The sequence below is a fragment of the Lactuca virosa genome, chromosome 7, assembly GCF_052849685.1.
Source record: "Lactuca virosa cultivar CGN04683 chromosome 7, Lactuca_virosa_CGN04683_v6, whole genome shotgun sequence".
NCBI lineage: Eukaryota > Viridiplantae > Streptophyta > Magnoliopsida > Asterales > Asteraceae > Lactuca > Lactuca virosa.
The window spans coordinates 214036212-214055070 of NC_136432.1; the positions used below are offsets into that span (position 1 = coordinate 214036212).

Consider the following 18859-nt stretch of genomic DNA (forward strand, 5'->3'; position numbering starts at 1 on the left):
TGCAGCCTAAGCCCATGAATTTTTAGGGTTTCTGTTTCTCTCACGTTTAAGGACCTTAACTATAGGGTTAGGTCATTCTCTTCAGTATCCACCCCTATCTCAAAACCCTATCCCCATTGTGTGTTCTTGAGGTGTTCTTGGTGTTCTTGATCACTTGAAGGTTCATTCCTCATTGTTTTGGTGTGGAGCTTGAAGATGAAGTTGCTTGCAAAGTGTTTTGGTGAAGAGATCAAGTGTAGATCTAGCAAAGTGACTTCATTTATGTACCATTGTGAGTATAAAGCTTCAACTTTGGCTCCTAGTTTGTTAGATCTAGCTTTTGGCCTATCTTTATGGTTTTGGTCCCTTTTTGGTAGTGTGCTTGGAGTTGAGATGACTCCAGTCCCTTCTAAACACTAAGGATTGTCTTCTGGACCTTTTTTTTATAGAAAGTTGGTAGCTTGACCTTGTCATTAGATCTATGCATGTTTGGTGTAAGATTTATGCCATTTTGGACTTAGGGTTTAAGATCTTACTTCATGGTGAGGTATTATTGGATAAAGTTGGAAAATTTATCCATTAATTTAATGAGAAGAAGTAGATCTAAAGTTTTGATTCTTGGTCTGAAAGGACTAAGTGTTTAATAAAGATTTTGGCTCCCGACTAGAAACCACGACGTGGCCAAGAGCCCGCCACGACGAGGTGGTCTACTGCATGTCGACTGTTTTGTTTCGATATGCCCATGACGTGACCAAGAGGTCTCCACGTCATGGTGGCTGTTGACTTGGTTGATAGTTGACTTTTGTTAACCGTTGACTGTTAACTTTTGACAAGTTTACTTGGGGTCAAACTTGGAGGAATTGGATTGTGACTGAGGATTTATCTCTTTTAGTGTTAGTTAGTTCGTAGGATTGAGCAGTGCAAGGTGCAAGAGTGTTGGAGTGCTTCTCTGGTTCTTCAGTTTAAGTGAGTTTCTCATTATGCCACGTATCCCATTATATATCCTTTGCATGGTAGGTGTAACGCCCGTGTTTTGGGGCTAACCATTAGTAGATGATGTAATAGTCTAGGTCAACTATTGTAACTCTTTTTAAAGTAATAAAGATGAATTATTTGAGTATTATGTGAATTATGTGAATTTATATGCTTATTACTTATTTATAAAGTTATAATTAATAAAGGATAAAAATAAGCGTCAAAATTTAAGTTTTGAATAAACCCGATATCGATACATGAAGTGATAGTGGTCGTGACAAGGATTCTGGACATATAAAGAACGCCAAAATTCGAGCTATAACGAAGAAGTTATCGACCTGTCGAAGTTTCGTGACAGAACCGGCACGACACTGCACAACGTAAATAGTTAATTTACGATAGAGCGATTTTTAGCCTTAGCGATCTAAACGAAAGTCGTAGAATACGTTAAACCAATAGTGTGCATGAAAAGAACGCCCAAATCTGACTTCGTATGAGGAAGTTATGCTTTTTCGAAGTTTCGGCTTAGCAGTGTACAGCCCGAAGTTCGAATATTAAATCGAGAGGTTTTTAGCCGACACAACCTAAACGAGAATCAAATATCTCGTTAATAGTAGCGTAATGATAAAAAGACAGACAAAAACGGACGTTGGATGAAGAAGTTATGAATTTTTAACGGACCAATCCTGTCTCGGCCTGTTAAAAATATAAATTTAAAAATAAATTCAAAATTAGCCAACGGAGTCTAAATGAAAGTTGTAGAGTACGATCCCACCTACGCGTGGATATAAAGAACGTCAAAAACGGAGCTCGTATGTGAAAGATAAGAATTTTTGAAATCGAGACTCAAAATTACGAAGCTGCATGCGAGGGTTACGCCCCGCGTAAACCAAGGACGCTCGCGTTCGGAAGAACGCCCCGCGTACGAGGGCTCTACGTTGCGCGGACTCATTTACTTGGTCCGAAACCAAGCCACGTCGCCCCATCCGAAGAGCGCCACCTGTCGGCCTTATCTGATACTACGCCCCGCGTCCGAGGACCTGTACGCCCAACGTACGTCCGAGGATCAGCCTATAAAAGGGCTACGAGGGCAGCCGGCTTTCTCACCCCTTCCATCACCACTTTCTCTCTCTACTTTCTCTCACTACCCCCTAACCCCCCCCCCTAAGCCTAGGTAAACCCCCTAGCACCTGAAGGAAGCCTCGAGGCTCCCGGAGTCCCGAGAAAAAGGGTCTTTCGGTTCGGAAACGCTGCTCCAAGCGAAACCCGATTTTCGAGAAAACCCGCTGTAAGTGAGCTACGCCTACACTATTTTTAATATAGCTTTTATTAATTATAGTAACGTTATTAGGACTTTATAATAATTATTTAGGCTATTATTATGGATTATATAAGTGTCGTTATAATATCTTTTTAACCACTCGCGGTACGGGGAATCTGGTTTAAAGGGTCGCATATGGTTGTTGGATTTCAGAAGTGCTATATGCCAAAATGGTCCTGCCCTCCGGTGTTTTATGTATGGTCCCTGTCTGTACATAGTGGGTGAAGAGTATTATTTAACGCTTATATAATAGTAATAATAGTTAGACTATTAATTAGTCTCAGTGAATATTAGACTAAACCGTAGTGGTAATGATACTAGGTTCTGTCGAAGTAAATTGTTTTAAGAGTAACGAAGTGCTGTCCAAGTACCGAGTCACCACCTTTTCAAGTGAGTGCATAGTTACTTTCATCTTACACATAGATATGAAGTATTTTATATAAATTACGTTCTATGTGTGCATATTGTCTGAATACTTGTTGTCTATGCTGGGTGAAAGATTTTATACATGTTTTAAATGATTTAAATTGTATATGTATTTTATATCTACAAAATGTGTTGGGTAAAACATGGGTAGATGTAATAGTTGCTGTGTGACAAAATAAAATAATGAGAGGCCTCGTTATAGATGTTATTGATGATCCAGTCATCTAGCGGAGTATAGATGACGACCACGGACTATTCTAGACAGTCCAGTGGAACGCTAGCAGGCTCGCAACCTGTAGGTGTTTATTTGAACTGTGTGCTCACCAGCAGTACTCCATCCCCCACATAGTTGCCTTATTTGACATAAATTGCTGAGGAACCCCCGAAGTAGTGTTGTCACCCTGATGAAAGTCCTTTGACTAGGTCCCTTGTGTTAGATGTTTTAGGGACGTAAAGTGAGGATAACGGGAAGGGGTAATCGGGTTTGATTGGTTTGATAAAGTTAATAAACTTATTTATTGTGGGTTGAAAACCGTATGTGCTCATCAGGCTCCCAAGCCTGACCCACTCAGTTTCTTGTATTACAGGTAGTGGCGCATGAGCATAGATGTTTGGATGAGAGATAAGGGATTATAAGCCTGTAGATATGAATAAATGTAGTAATGCTTGTATTGTATTGTTTATGCTTTTGATCTGTATCGAACATGACATCCCGAGGTTTTAATGAAATACATTTCTTTGGAAATGATTTGATAAATCTTTATCATGTTTTGTTTTTGGGAACAAATTCCGCAACACTTTTATTTAAATGTTACTCTGATTTTCAAACAAAGCATAAACAAAATCGGTCTTTTCTGGCCGTGAAAATGAGGATGTCACAGTAGGATAGAGGTACTGTTAGAGTACGGGTATGCTAGTTGACTAGGTTAACTCCTTGTTATGCTTATGCAATTAGGATACTTAGTGTCACGGTATGCTAGCCTGATAGAGTCTTGTATGAGGTTTATTTGATTCTGCTAGGTGTCATAATTGGTTAGGGTATTTATAGTATTGATTTGTTGTTGTATATTTATCGTAAGAGATTGTATGTAGTCAAGTTGGATAGCCTAAGAACTTTTGGTGTAATGCCCGACTATATGGTTCTTGTCTGATTTATTGCTTGTGGGTTGATCATTTGTTTGAATGTCAATCTAGTGCCACAATGTATGGCTTTGACATTTTATGGAAGAATAGGATTTGGCCTCTGGCAATAGTACGAAAGATCAGGATGTAGCTCCCGACAAGGGAGTCTGGGCTGGGCCCGTTTACTCCTTGGGTGGGCCCCGTTATGTATGTTTAGACGGGGCCCGTTATGGGAGTTGGGTTGGGCCCACAAACTCTTGGGGTGGGCCCATTACGTATGATATATGTATGTAGGTAGGAGTTTTGGTTGCTCGACGCTAGAGTCGAGTATTGTATGTATAGCGGAATATGTGATATATTGGGGAACTCATTAAGATTTATGCTTACAGTTGTAGATAAAACATTTTGTAGGTCGTTCGTGATCTCGACATGATTGTACACTTGCATCAACATATTCGTTTCCATGTTTTTGTAAACTTAATTTTGATAATGTATGGTTTTCAATTAATCAAATGTTATTCAATGGTTTTTGAAGTAAAGGTTTAATTGGTTAATCTATTTTTAAAAATTCTATTTGTAATTTTTGGAAACGTTACATAAATACCAAATGTATAACATATCTATCTTGTGGACTACAAATATTACTAAGGATGAGCATGAGTCGGTTTTTGGCTAAAACCAAACTAAACCATTGAAAGTCGGTTTTTCGGTTTTTAAACTGTTGTGATATGACGATTTGTGGTTACGATCACCACTTGTGGAATTGTGTTGACTGTTGGGCGCCAGAGGCTGGCCGTGAGAGTTGTTATCGTATGTAGTGCAGAACTAGATGACGTTTGTGAAACTGGAGTGCGATTTAAGGCATGCCTTTCCTGAACAGAAGTTTTCCCTCCTTTTAGTGTCTGCATCGGACGCAACAGACTTTTTTCTAGTGCTCCAGACACTATTGGGATTTCGCCTGCCATTGTTGCTCGTTGAATTTGTTGCGTGGATGTATCGTTCTAAAGATACGCACGGATGGCGCCAAATGTGGTGATATGACAGAGAATGGTTGAATCGAGATTGCCGGTGAACTCTGCGAAGATGACCTCCCCTGATATCACAGTACAAAACAGGAAAGAGATCGTTAGTCGACGCCCGAGAGGGGTTACCGGGACGAAGCTCCGACGATCTAGTTAGTATGAGATCTGAGAGAGATGGTAATTGATTACAGAAAAGAGATAATTCCTTCCCCTCCCTGATCCTTTTATACCTGTTTGAGAGGTGTGTCTCTCAGCTGATTCTGTTGAGGATTCCCTCGTGAGGTGCGACGTGGTGGACCCATATTGGAGGGTCCTCCGTCACGACTTTTGCCTCGTTCTCTCATTGGCTGGAAGGAGATCTTCCAAACGTTTACGAAGATCGTGGCTATCGTCTAATGGGCGAGTGAGACTCTCTGACTGGTCCCACGTTTGCCAGGGTATGATTTCCTGGAGAAGGGGTTTAGGCGCGACTCTACACCTTAACCGCCTTATCAGCGCCCTTCGCGTTGGCGAAGGCCCAGACTTGGCTTTAGACTGGGTTCTGAGCAGGCCAATATAGGTTCGGTTTTGACGTATAAAACCACCCATAAAAACTGAACCGACCCATATAGGTTCGGTTTTTGCATGGTTCTGTTTTTTCGGTTTTTCGGGTTGGGTTTATGGGTTTTCGGTTTTAAACTGCGGGTTTATGAGCTCCTTTTTTTCTAGTTTTTGGGTTCAAACCCAGTGAAAGTACATTGTGATAAATAGTATTGTATCTAATTTAAATATACTATAATAAAGAGTACGGATTCTAGTATTCTAAAAGCATAAAAGTGTTGAAAAGATCAAAGTTAACACTCTTGACAGTTTGTTGAAAATAATCATAAAGTATTAAAGAGATAAAATCTAAAGTCTAAAGTCTAAAACTAAAAGTTTAAGACATAATAAATAATAGACAAAATTGCAAAAATGGTCCCTGTGGTATGCATTTTTTTGGGGTTTCAGTCCAAACCTTGACTTTTTTGGATTCATAGTCCTTTTGGCCTAGTTTGTACGTAGAATTGGTCCCCCGACTTAACTTCCGTTAAGTTGTTGCTGTTAACCCCCTCATGTGCCTCTCACATGAGGGTATATTTGTCTTTTCACTTCTAAGGGACCATTTTTGCAACTAAAAAAATATATCCTCTTTTTTTTTAAAATTAATACCTATTTATTTATTTTAATAATTAAAAAAATAAAAGAGCTCTCTCTCTCTCTCTCTCAAGTAATGGAAGTTACAAACAACATCACTAGTTACTACGTTTACGTATTAGTTTAATGGATCCCGAGCTCTTTTTCAATGAAAGCAAATGCCTCTACATCTGGGAATGTTGGCAAATCATCCTGCTCAATCATACAAATATGGTGTCAATGTCAACTGTTAGGCATATGAAAATGGTCTCAACTGACAATTGGAAAAATGTTACCCGGAGAGAGTTCTTCAAGGAATTCAGGTGGAAAAAGATCTGGTCTGGTGGAGAGACCCTGACCAAGTTTAACGAAAGTAGGACATAAACTATCAATTGATTTACTCCCACAGGAATTAGAATTTCAAAATTGGAATTATCGATGTTTGTTCAAGGTAAGGTTGATCAAGAATTTCAGAATTTTGGTGAATTCAACAAAATGGGGAACTCACCTTGAAGGGACGAGAAGCATATTTGAATTTAAGAAATCTCCGTTGTCAACATCATCGACGTTCTTTCCTCTTCTGTTGGTAGCCTCTGCAAAAATCTGAAATCCGAAATCACTACAAAATCTAAAATCACTCATATCTCCCAGTCTCTCTTTCCCCTCTTGCTATCACACTAGCACAATTTTGATTTCCAAATCGGACCTTTTTCAGAATCTGCAATATAGTTTGAAGATGGAGTAAACACATAGAGAAGATGAAGGTGCAACAACAATCTCGTCGGAGTATATAAGAGAATTGTCGAATTAAATGTGTTGCAACTTTGGGGAAACAATTTCACATACGGGAAGCTACATATTCTCGATGTGTCTTCAAACAAATTAACTGGTTCCTTCCTGTTAATTTGTGTACATGTAACAAACTCGAAACCCTAATCACATTAGGGAACTTCTTGTTTGGACCAATTCCGAAAATCTCTGGGTGAATACGAATCGTTAAGTCGAATCTGAATGGGAGAGAATTATCTAAACGATTCGATTCCTAAAGGGCTTTGGTTTGTCCCAATCAATTTCAATTTCTCAATCGATTTCAAAAAGTATGTGTGTCTGTGTACCAGTGAATCCTTCCTAAATCGATGCAGGTTTCAAACATAGTAATTAGTGTACGTGTGTTTTAATTTCAATGGCTCTATGTATGTGTTTTTTACGAGAGAGAGAGAGAGAGAGAGAGACCTCTTTTATTTTTTTAATTATTAAAATAAATATATAAATATTAATTTAAAAAAAGAAAAAAGAGGATATATTTTTTTAGTTGCAAAAATGATCCCTTAGAAGTGAAAAGACAAATATACCCTCATGTGAGAGACACATGAGGGGGTTAACAACAACAACTTAACGAAAGTTAAGTCGATGGGCCAATTCTACGTACAAACTAGGCCAAAAGGACTATGAATCCAAAAAAGTCAAGGTTTGGACTGAAACCCCAAAAAAATGCATACCACAGGGACCATACCGTTATTTTTCGGTTTTTGTAAAATTCAAACCTAAACCGTCGGTTATTGCTTTGGTTTTGGTTTTTCGGTTTCAGTTATCTCGGTTTTTTGTTTTCGGTTCAGTTTTTGCTCATCCCTAAATATTACAAATAGCAAACCTCGAGGACTAAACATGTAGTTCACTGTAAATATAACAAATGCATGAGTGTTCAATAAAAATAGTATAAAAGGTTTAGTTTTATGAATATATGAGTTAAAAGGTTTAGTTTTTACGAATATATGAGTGTTCAATAAAAATAGTATAAAGCTTTTGCAATGTATAAAATTATATAAAATGACATGTTTAAAAAAAGATAAATGTATAAATAGTATTTTCAAAGGTAATCCTTTAAATTTGTTATAATATGCCGACATATTTTATTAAATGCTATTTGAAGCAACTTTTCAATAAAAAAAATTGTTTAACATACAACCTAAAAGTTTCTATTAAAAAAAGAAAACTCTTAAGTTTTTTTCTTAAAAATTAAAAACTAAAACTTTTCAAAAATCTTTAACAGCTGCAATATAAAATATTTTTAAAAAATACTAGCATATAATTTATTTGATTTTTTATTAAGATTTAAGCATAAAACATAAAGTAAACTTTATCATTTGTAATTGATAGTTATCTACTTATCTACTCATCCGTATATCCATTTTGATTTTCTTAAGACACAATGGGGCCGTGTAGGCGGTGACCTCAATTTATTGTCCGGGTCGGTGCACGTTAAGCATTTTCTTTTCCCCTAAAATACCAGATTTTGGTGAAAAAAACAACCCTTCTCGCTATTACGTTTCAGAATCAAAATTTCACTCCCTAGAACACCTTTCTACTTTCGCCAAGGTAAATAAATCTCCCCCTCTACATGGGTTTTTGATTCTTATAAAGATTGTAAATCATTGAATCTTCAATCCACGATTCAATTCGTTCATTTCCGCAGCTGCAGATCTATTGATTCTGTTAATTGTCTTCCTGGTTTCGTATTTCTTTCAATTATAATCTATTTAGGTCGTGGTTTACCGTTTTAGAATGATTTCCTTGTTTAATTTGATGCTCGAATCTTTATTCCAATTCATCTTGTCAATTCGATTGTCGTAGTGCTCAAGTTAAGATCCTTTAGCTTGGTTGAGTATCGGATTTCACCTGTGTTAATACGATTGATTCTTATTTCATCGACGTACGTTTGTTCCACTTGAATGCCAAACCAATCGTGCAAAAACCTCACTAAATATCCATTTTAAATTCGATTCACCTAATTACAATTTACACGAATGTGAACTTCAAAGAAGCTAATAAGTTTCTTTTCTACAATCAACAGGTACTATTAATGGCTAACACAAACACATCAGCATTCATTCTATCATCAGGATCCATGGAACAATCACACTTCTCAATGCAAAACACAAATTTTTCTCCAAATTCAACCAACCAATCAGATGGTCCAATCGCCATACTCTGGGACATGGAAAACTGCCCTGTCCCTAGCGACATCCGCCCTGAAGATGTGGCCGGAAACATCCGCATGGCCGTACGTCTCCACCCTATAATCAGCGGAGCTGTCACCATGTTTTCTGCATACGGCGACTTCAACGCCTTTCCTAGAAGACTAAGAGAAGGCTGTCAAAGAACAGGTGTGAAGCTCATAGATGTCCCAAACGGTAGAAAAGATGCAGCTGATAAAGCTATTCTTGTAGACATGTTTCTCTTTGCTTTAGACAACCCTCCTCCTTCTTCCATCATGTTAATCTCAGGTGATGTTGACTTTTCTCCTGCATTACACATTCTTGGTCAACGTGGGTACACTGTCATTCTTGTGATTCCATCTGGTGTTGGTGTTTCATCTGCTTTAAGTAATGCTGGTAGTTTTGTTTGGGATTGGCCTAGTGTAGTTCGTGGAGAAGGGTTTGTCCCCCTCCCCCCTACCTCACGTACCCTACCCCTACCCCCCACCCGTGATGTCTCCACCTTTTTAATGGGATGCCAAATAACTGAAAATTCAGATTTTCAAAATGAAGAAGAGGCGATTGTGTATAGAGGAATCTCACAAAGCTATTATAATACAAACATGGTATCCGAATACAACACTACAACATCAAGATCTTATAGTCTACCACATGTTGGTTCTTATGAACAGATGTGGGTCCAGCCTGGCGATTTGGTAGGTTTGACCGGTCAACTAATGAAGCTTCTAGAATCTTTCGGTGGGTGTTTGCCTCTCGGGAGGCTTCCAGGTGAATATCAGAAAAGTTTTGGGAGGCCTCTTTATGTTTCTGAATATGGAACTTTGAAACTTGTGAATCTTTTGAAGAAAATGGGGGACAAGATTTCGATTGAAGGAAAAGGGCAGAGGAAGTTTGTGTATTTGAGGAAATGTTTACCCAAGAATGATAGGAAAGGGAAGGGTAGGGAAGAGGGTGTGGTGTCTTCTGATGAGTTTTCGGATGAGGAAAGGGTAGTTTTGGAAGAACAAGATGAGAGTTTGGATAAGTTTAGGTTTGAGTTACAGGAGATTTTGGTGAGTTATTCGTGTAGGATTTTTTTGGGGTGTTTTGAGGCGATTTATCAACAAAGGTATAAGAGAGAATTGGATTATAGGAGATTTGGAGTTAGTGAACTTGAGGAGTTGTTTGAGAAGTTGGATGATGTTGTTGTGTTGCTTGAGGAACCGGTGAGTAAAAAGAAGTTCTTGGTGGCTGCTGGTTGCTAAGGGTATTTTTGGAAATTTAAAGAAGGGTGTGGTTTTTACAACTTTTGTGAGAAACCCGTGATTGAAAGTGTGTTTCTTGTGATGGATTTGAAGAAGAATTGCCACATCCACATGGCACGTGAGCTTTTGATGATTCAAGAACCCTAGTGGATTTGTGTGAAGAAAAGATGGATCAAAAGAGACATGCCACGTGTTCTTTTAATTCATATGATTATGGATTACAAGTCAAAAGATGAAAATGTTTTCATGGATTTGATTTGATGTTTCCAAAAGTTGGTTGTTATTTCAGAGGTTGATGATTGAAGAACCCTAGGGCCTAGGGACTAATTTTTGAGAGGGGGTTGTGGGAAAAGAGCTTGGTTTATGTGAATGTGGTTGGTTATGTTCTCTTGAGCAAGGGTAAAGTGGTTTGATTTTGTGAAAGATTTTTTTACATGTTTTTTTTTCTTCAAGTTATGCTTTGATCATAACATTTTGTATCATTATAGTTGTATTTGTGTATATCTTCTTAAACATACTTGTAGTTTCATAATCATGTTCTCATTTATCTATACGAACATCTTCAAAGAAGAAAAAGATCTCTAGTTAGGGTTTTTTGGAGTTGTTGATAGTTGCTTGAAAAATACCATTATTCTGTTTTAATCGAAAAAAATTTGTATGTATAATGTCGAATATAAATCCAGATTTTGTTTATCTCAAAGTTGATCTTAACTTCCATGCAAAACTGTTTACCTTTATGAATCAACATTTTGAAGATAAATCCATTTATATTTTAAAATGTAAACAAAAAACAAAATCTAAATGAAAAAAAAAAAAAAAACAATAGGGTTGAAGGAAATTTTAATACACAAAACAAAAAACAAAATCTCTCTAAACTACTCCCAAACACCCAACTTCTTCTGTTCTTGTTTTGAATAGCAATAGAAAAGCCAGTAGTAAGTAACAAACGAACAATGATGATGATGATTATAGTGTGTATGTACATGTAGAAACTTAAATCGAATGTATACATGAACTTAAATGGAAGACAAATTGGAAGGAGATTGAGGAGGAGATGAATATGATCCAGTAGTCTCAAGCAAAAAACTCCTACTACAATAAGACCTTGAAGTGCTAGAAGAACTCGCCAAACCCCTCCCATCCCAACTAATCCCATTCCCATTCCCATTCCCATCTTTCTCTCTCCTATTCCCTTTCCCTCTCCCTCTCTCATCCTCCACCGCTTCAACAAACCCATTATGCATGGGGTCCGCACACTCGTATAAAAGCCTCAACACTTGCTTAATTGAAGGCCTACCCCTCCCTTCTTTTTGCGTGCACCATTTTATGATTGTTACAATAGTTTGGAGTTGGTCTGTATCGAAGGAATCACCAATTCCGGGGTCTACCAGTTCCATGAATCGTGATTCCGATTTCATATGGGGTTGGCATAGTTCGACTAGGTTTCGGTTTTCGTGTATGGCTTCTTTTGAGGTTAGTAATTCCAGAAGTACAACACCGTAGCTGTAGATGTCGCTTTTTTCGGTCAGTTCTTGTGTTATGGCGTATTCCGGGTCCATGTAACCTGAATCGGAATCGGAATCACAAAATGTTATGTGTTTGGAATGGAATCTCAAATTCCAATTCTGTTAGAATCATAAAGTATGAGATTTTGATTATGAAGAAGAAATATTTTTCTAACCAGGAGTTCCTCTGATCTCTGTGTTGACTGGTTCAAAACAAATGGATCCATCTTTAGAAGCATATGCAAGCCCAAAATCTGCCACCTGGATCACAAATATCAGAAGATGAAACTTTAATTTATTTTTAAAAATTCAATAGATTGATTAATTAAAGCATATTTTACCTTTCCTACAAAATTCTCATCAAGTAATATATTGCTAGACTTTATGTCTCTATGGCACAAAGGAGGATCACAGTAGAAATGGAGGTATTCCTGAATACCAAAAAAAAAAAAAAAACAAAAACATTTCCAAATAAATGTTAAATTTCTTTTATGTTATTATTATTATTATTATTATTATTATTATTATTATTATTATTATTATTATTATTACCAAAGCATTTGCCACATCGATTGCGATTTGAATTCTTGTCTGCCAACTCAGCGGAGGGACACCTGGAGCTACACACAAGCATAACAAATTCAGAGAAAGAAAAAAAAATTAAAAAAAATCTTGGCAAATTACATAAAAGAAAAAAAAAATTGTGCAGTTTTTGCAATTTAACAACTAATACTTTATTTTTTCCAATCAAACCACTAAAGTTTTCCAAATCAACCATTTTGAATATTAGGTCAAAATTGTTAAATTGTAAAAATGTTTGTAGCTTTTATGGTTTTATCGGAATAAGGAAAATTGAAATGGTTAAATAATGGTATTTCTGTAATTAGCACAAGAAATATATTTAAAGATGCATACTATGAAGATGATCCTTTAAGCTCCCATTTGCCATATATTCATACATAAGAAACCTACAAAAACAAGAAGCAATATTTACAAAACTATTCATTTACAACATCTATAAAAAGAACTAGTTTTATTTTATAAACAACTGACCTTTCATGTTTTTCAATGCAAAATCCTTTTAAGGAAACAAGATGTCGATGATGAAGTCTTGCAAGAAGCTCAATTTCTTTACAGAATTCTTCAACAGCTTGTTTTGAAACTTTATCCATACATTTCACTGCTAATAATAATCCATCATTAAATTGAGCTTTGTATACACTACCAAATCCTCCTTGTCCAATAAGGGTACCGAAATTATTAGTTGCCCTTTTAGTTTCCTTATAGCTAAACTTTTTAAACATGGATGAAGGGCATTCTTGGAACTTTCTCATTGGTTGAGAAAATGTTCTCATTGAAGATTTATCGGATTCAAGTTCTTTAGTTTTCCCACGAATAAGGAAAATCATTAGTACAAGCATCAAAGTGGCTAGTGCTATAACACCAATACCAATACCAGGAACCAGTGAGAGATGATAGGAGTGGCGTTTTGGTAAATTCGGTGTGGTCAAAGATAGTTGACTAGGGCTAGCAGCAAGCGGGGTTGGAGATGATTCAGGTGGAAATGTAGGAGGAGAGGATCCCAAAACTACAAAAAGATAGAAAAAAAAAAGAATCATATAAATATTCATAATCCACTCACAATGTAGAACTTTATAAATCTTTACTTACATGGAATGTTATTGAGGCCTTGAACTCCAAAAAAGCAACCAGCTATCTCAAAAGCTGACACGTCATCAACTTGGGTAGCAAGAGAGACAAATGTTGCATCTCTACAAGTGCTTAATGTTGTATTGTCTCCTGTTCCCACTAGGTTTCTTATAAACAAGATGCCAGAATTCAAACACTTTTTACAACCATTTTCTCCAAATGGGACTTTGCAATTTAGAGTGACATTTGAGAATTTTGGAGATTCGAGCATCTGGTTAACAGTTGTTCTTCCAAGGCATTCATAATTGACAGGAATTTTGGTTCCAAATCCACAGAAAAGTGTCGCGTTTCTTGTCATCCCGTGTAGTTCTAAAGTTTCAGATATGGTTTGGAGGCAAATTTTGGATAATTCTGGAGTGACTCCTAAATTGTTGGTTGTATTTGCATAATGAACAACAGATACTGCAACAAGAGCATTGATGTAACGACAACAACTTGCTCTAGATTCTGTATTGGAACAAAGGATGGCAGCTTGAGTAAGATTTGAGCCTGTTATGTCCAAGGGGCAACCTGCTTTAATGGAGGAAAATAGTTATGATACACAGTTTTAACTTTTAATGCTCGTATATGAAAGTCTTTCATAGTACTAAAAAGGAATATATAATGTAACCCCTAGTTTAGGTACTAATAGAAGTAGAGAGGATCAGAGGACAGCATTGTGATTCAATTACTCCAAACCACTATTCACCAATCACAGATATATTTACATAAATGCAAGGGGAAAAAAACACCGACAAGTTGAGAAAAGTGGATTGATCAAATTAGGAGTCGAATTTTTTTATCAGGAAATAGCTCTAAGATGCATATTACAACTTGTTTCCGAAGCTTTTAGTAATTTGTGGAATACAACTGGCTGATTCTTTCCGGTAACTTTTTCTAACACCAAAACCTGCTCCACACATTTCCAGATTCGATCATGGCGGACTTATCTGCGAACTCAAAACCCTAAAGTAATCACTACCTGAGTATAGATCGTTTTTAGTTTTTTCAACCGGTTGGGAATTACTCACTTGCGCATTGATTCCAGATAACAAATCTACACATTTTAACGAATAATCACGAGTATTCAACTCTTCATAGCTAGAATGTGTTAAAGTGATCAGCAGTTCAGAAAATTGCAGCTCAAATGCTCGGAGGATAAACCGGAACACAAACGTTAATCGTTTCCGAACCGATAAAGAAGCAAATCAAAAAACATAGATAAAATTTCAATTTCAAACCAGAAATCCAATAATATTCTCAGAAACAAGAGTGAAACTAGTAAACAAGTGTAGAAGTTCGTGAAAGGGCTCACCTGGAGCTGCCATTGCAGAAGAAAACTGCATTTCTACAAGCAATATGAGAGACAATACGAGTAACATCCACCTGTATTTCACCATTGTTGTTGAAAATGAGATGCAGGAAGAAGGGAATCGCTGCTGCGTATGTTAGTGAAATCCGCTTACGTGACTGACAGATGCGTGTGTGAGCAGCGAAGGATGCTTTGACTGATTTCGCCCCGACTTTTTATGCTCAAGGAAGACGACAGTGGAATATATTTGTTTACTACACTCTTCGAGAATTTTTTTTTCTGAAATTTACTATTTTACCCCGTTTATTTCGATTTAAATTAATTTTTATATGTTTTGTTTATTTTGATTTAAATTAACTTTTATATGTTTTATAATGAGGACCACTAATCGTCTATTAAGAAAAATTTGCAGCCCATGAGCTTATTTATCTACATATTTGGTAATTTCATAGATCATTTAATAATTTTGCAGTGTTTAATGCGAAATTTATGATTTTTAGTAGAAAATCATTATTTTTTTGTGTAAGTTGTAGAAAAAACTTTACAGGAATGAAGTAAATTTATCTTTTATTTATTTATTTATTTTAATAGATACAAATAATTTAATCAAAACCTCATCCCTATTTTCCACGGCAACTGTCTCTTCTCTTTTTGTTTTTTTATGTAGAATTCATATATTGAATATTATCATAAACTTTGTATTACTAAAATGAGATCTAAAATTTTCAAATAAGATATTAGAAGATCATAAGTATTTAAAAGCATAATATGTAACTTTCGATCTATTATTACGTCTTTACAATTAGGGATAATGACTTAGGAGGGTAATAACGTTTCTTGTTTGTCCATTTTAGGTCCCTAACATGTTTTTTTGTGCGTATTACACCATTAAGGTTATTATAACCGTTTACAAATAGTCTTTTTAACAGGAAGAAACCGGTAAAAAGATTATTTCTAAACGGTTATAACAACCTTAATGGTGTAATACACACAAAAAATACGTTAGGGACCTAATATGGACAAACGGGAAACGTTATTACCCTCCTAAGTCATTATCCCCGTATGAAACTATAAATGCCTATAGTAAATTTTTACTTTTTAAATAAGAAACTTGTAGGTCTTGGGGTTGGTAGTTTGGATGCTTTTAACCTCGACCTTCTTTATAAATGGAAGTGGCGGTTTCTTAATGACAAGGGAGCTCTTTGGGTTAAAATTGTCAAATTTTGTCATGGGGAAGGTGGTGGTTTTTCGGACGATTCCAGAATAGGAACTGGAGGGGGTGTTTGGCAAAAGATTGTAGGATACATTAATCATCTCCATGAGAATGGTTGTATTCCTTCTAATTCCATGTATAGAGTGGTGGGGGATGGGACTCAAACGAGGTTCTAGAAGGATGTTTGGTGCTTGGATATTCCTCTTAGGGAGCGGTTCGGGAGGCTCTTTGCTTTAGCCTTTAATCAAGATACTCGAGTAAGTGAATAATGGGATTCAGGTGGATGGAATTTTCATTGGCGTCGGGGGATTAGAGGAGGGGCTGAATCGACCCAATTTGATTATCTTGTGGAGATATTAAATCCTATTCGCATAGGGGAAATGTCGGATAAGTGGTCTTGGGAGCTTGAATCGTCGGGTATCTTTACTGTTAAATCAGCACGGAATTGGGTTAATGATATGACGCTTCTTATTGGTAGTATGCCTACTAGGTGTAACCGTTTTGTCCCTGTTAAAATTAACATTTTTTATGGTGTGTGCTTTCGGATCGCATTCCGGTAAGAGCTAAACTGGTGGAAAGGGGGGTGATGATAGATTCCCTATTGTGTCCTGTGTGTCATAATTCTCAAGAAAGTGTGAAGCATTTGTTGCTGCAGTTTTCGGTTGCTGATCAGGTTTGGAGTCGGGTTGGGCATTGGCTTCATTTGGACCTTCTTGTGTTTTCATCTATCCGTGATGTGGTGGATTGGGTGGATTCTAGACCGACGGTTCATATGGAACGCCCGATTGTTGAGTCGGTGTTCATGATGATGTGGTTACAAAATCCAATCCAATCCAATCCAAACCTTTCTACTTTTTATTCTTTTTAATTTCAACAACTTTATATGAAATACACATATAAAAATAAATACTAAAAATCTTAAAAATATATATTCAAAATAATAAATACTAAAAATCTTAGGAGGGTAATAACGTTTTCTGTTTGTCGATTTTAGGTCCCTACGTATTTTTTGTGCGTATTACACCATTAAGATTATTCTAACAGTTTACAAATAGTCATTTTAACAGGAAGAAACCGGTAAAAGAGATTATTTCTAAACGATTATAACAACCTTAATGGTGTAATACACATAAAAAATACGTTAGGGACCTAATATGGACAAACCAGAAACGTTATTACCCTCCTAAGTCATTATCCCTTACAATTATTTCTTTTATTTTATTTACTGGTTTGCTTAAAATTATTATTTTTACTGCAAGTTCCTCTCCTAATCTCAAAAGTGAGATTTTGTTAAGTGTTTATGGTGATAAGAACAAATAATATCCCAAATCAAGATGTCGAGAGTCGAGATGCTAGACAATTTATGGTTTATTTATGTTTCATTTATATCATTGCAAATAATGAAAAACATTTGCAATAAAAGTTCTACATGTAAATGTTGATGAATGATGTTTTGGTGGGCCTTCGTTTGTTATGCAAATCAACAAATGTGGGATAAATAAAATTTGGGAATGAAATGAATTGGACCCTTTTATAATTGTTAGAATAAATGGTTCAATACATATCGATTGAAGGCAAACGGGCAACAAGCTGCGCCGCTAGCCCTTTTTGGATGACAAAACCAATTCTTTTGAAAACTATATTTGTGGATCTAGGAGATATGACATTAGAATACATGACCTGTTGGACTCTATTGAGGAGCTCCACCGCCTCTGGTGCGAGAAAACCAAATGTATCGAATGCAAAAGGTACAAACACATGTTGATTTTCTATACATGCATTCTAGTGCTTTACCACTTTGCACGCAACGGCTTTCAAAGCGGCATGCCCAGCTGTGAAACCCCCGCTCCCCAAACCAACGAGAGGAGAGACCCCAGTAAGATCCACGCACGCATGCTTCCCTCCTATCCATCCAAAGACCAAAATGTCAGTCGGTCTAAGTGTGGACCTTCCATCCTGCGGGTCCGTCAAAAAGTTCACCGACGCTTCTTTCTTCACAGAAATACCAGCACGCCGACAAGCATCAAAGAGAACATCCTGAACCACATCATGTCTGTACTTGAAACCAGGGAGCTCTCTACAATGAACCGCGTGTTCCCCAAAGGTATCCAAACATGCCTTGCGTCAAACTGGGCATATCTCGTCAATTGAGAATATGGGAATCATGAGGCGGTAACGAATGATAGTTCGGTACTCCACAGGAGACATATGCTGGCCAAGACCATCAATAGAAATGAATATATTTGTGATTATTAAACCATGTTTTAGTATATGATATTTAGTTGAATGCAAGATATATTTTTTACATGTTATTCATCGAAATAAAATACAATTAAATTGATCTTCTTTTACATATATAACTTAGTCTTACATTTTCATAAGTGCAACTTGAATATTAGAGGGTTACATCATTATATTCATATTGGTAAAAACAAAACTATATGTTCAAACGAGTATTGAGATTTCGTTGAAAATAAATATGTATAGATTTTATAAATATTAAAAATCCACTAATAAAAAGTCTAATCATATAAAAAAATAAGATAAACATGAAATAGGTTACTCGTATATATAAAAAAAAAAATCTAAATTTTGTTAGCATGATAAGTTATGGAGTTCCAGGATTTTGGGATTAACTTTTAACTTAAAAAGTTATTTTTTAAAATACTTTTTTGCAAAATGAGTTTTTTAAAATATGTTTGGATTAGTTTTTGAGGGATAAAAGTCAAAAGTTGTTTTAAAAAGTGTTTAGCTTAAGGCCCTGTTTGATTTGTTGCTGACCCGGTCAGGTCAGACCTATTTGGCTGACTCGGTCAGCTCATTGCGTTTGATATCATGATATGTTGCATCTTACTCAGCCATGAAGGTCTTACCCAGTCATCCAAAAAAAGGCCGCTTACTGA

At 36.4% G+C, this 18859-nt stretch overlaps 2 protein-coding genes across 5 annotated transcripts; one reads left to right on the plus strand and one right to left on the minus strand.

The window, feature by feature from the left end:
- The first annotated feature begins 8219 nt into the window (after nt 1-8219).
- Nucleotides 8220-10813, plus strand: LOC145123987 (uncharacterized). The gene is made up of 2 exons (XM_079059197.1): nt 8220-8373; nt 8849-10813. The coding sequence occupies exon 2, from the start codon at nt 8858-8860 to the stop codon at nt 10235-10237; it is 1380 nt and encodes a 459-aa protein (XP_078915323.1). The 5' UTR covers nt 8220-8373; nt 8849-8857; the 3' UTR covers nt 10238-10813.
- A 360-nt stretch (nt 10814-11173) lies between these two features.
- On the minus strand, nt 11174-14954 carry LOC145123986 (putative receptor-like protein kinase At1g49730). Of its 4 annotated transcripts, none has more exons than XM_079059195.1 (9): nt 14898-14942; nt 14747-14817; nt 13414-13962; nt 12796-13330; nt 12658-12710; nt 12295-12362; nt 12084-12173; nt 11919-12003; nt 11174-11801 (listed from the first exon to the last, which is right to left on the minus strand). In XM_079059195.1, the coding sequence occupies exons 2-9, from the start codon at nt 14811-14813 to the stop codon at nt 11254-11256; spliced, it is 1995 nt and encodes a 664-aa protein (XP_078915321.1). In that variant the 5' UTR covers nt 14814-14817; nt 14898-14942; the 3' UTR covers nt 11174-11253. The 4 variants fall into 4 exon arrangements, with proteins under 4 accessions (XP_078915321.1, XP_078915320.1, XP_078915319.1 ...); XM_079059194.1 differs by having other exon boundaries at nt 13414-13965; XM_079059193.1 differs by having other exon boundaries at nt 14747-14954.
- Nucleotides 14955-18859: the final 3905 nt, after the last annotated feature.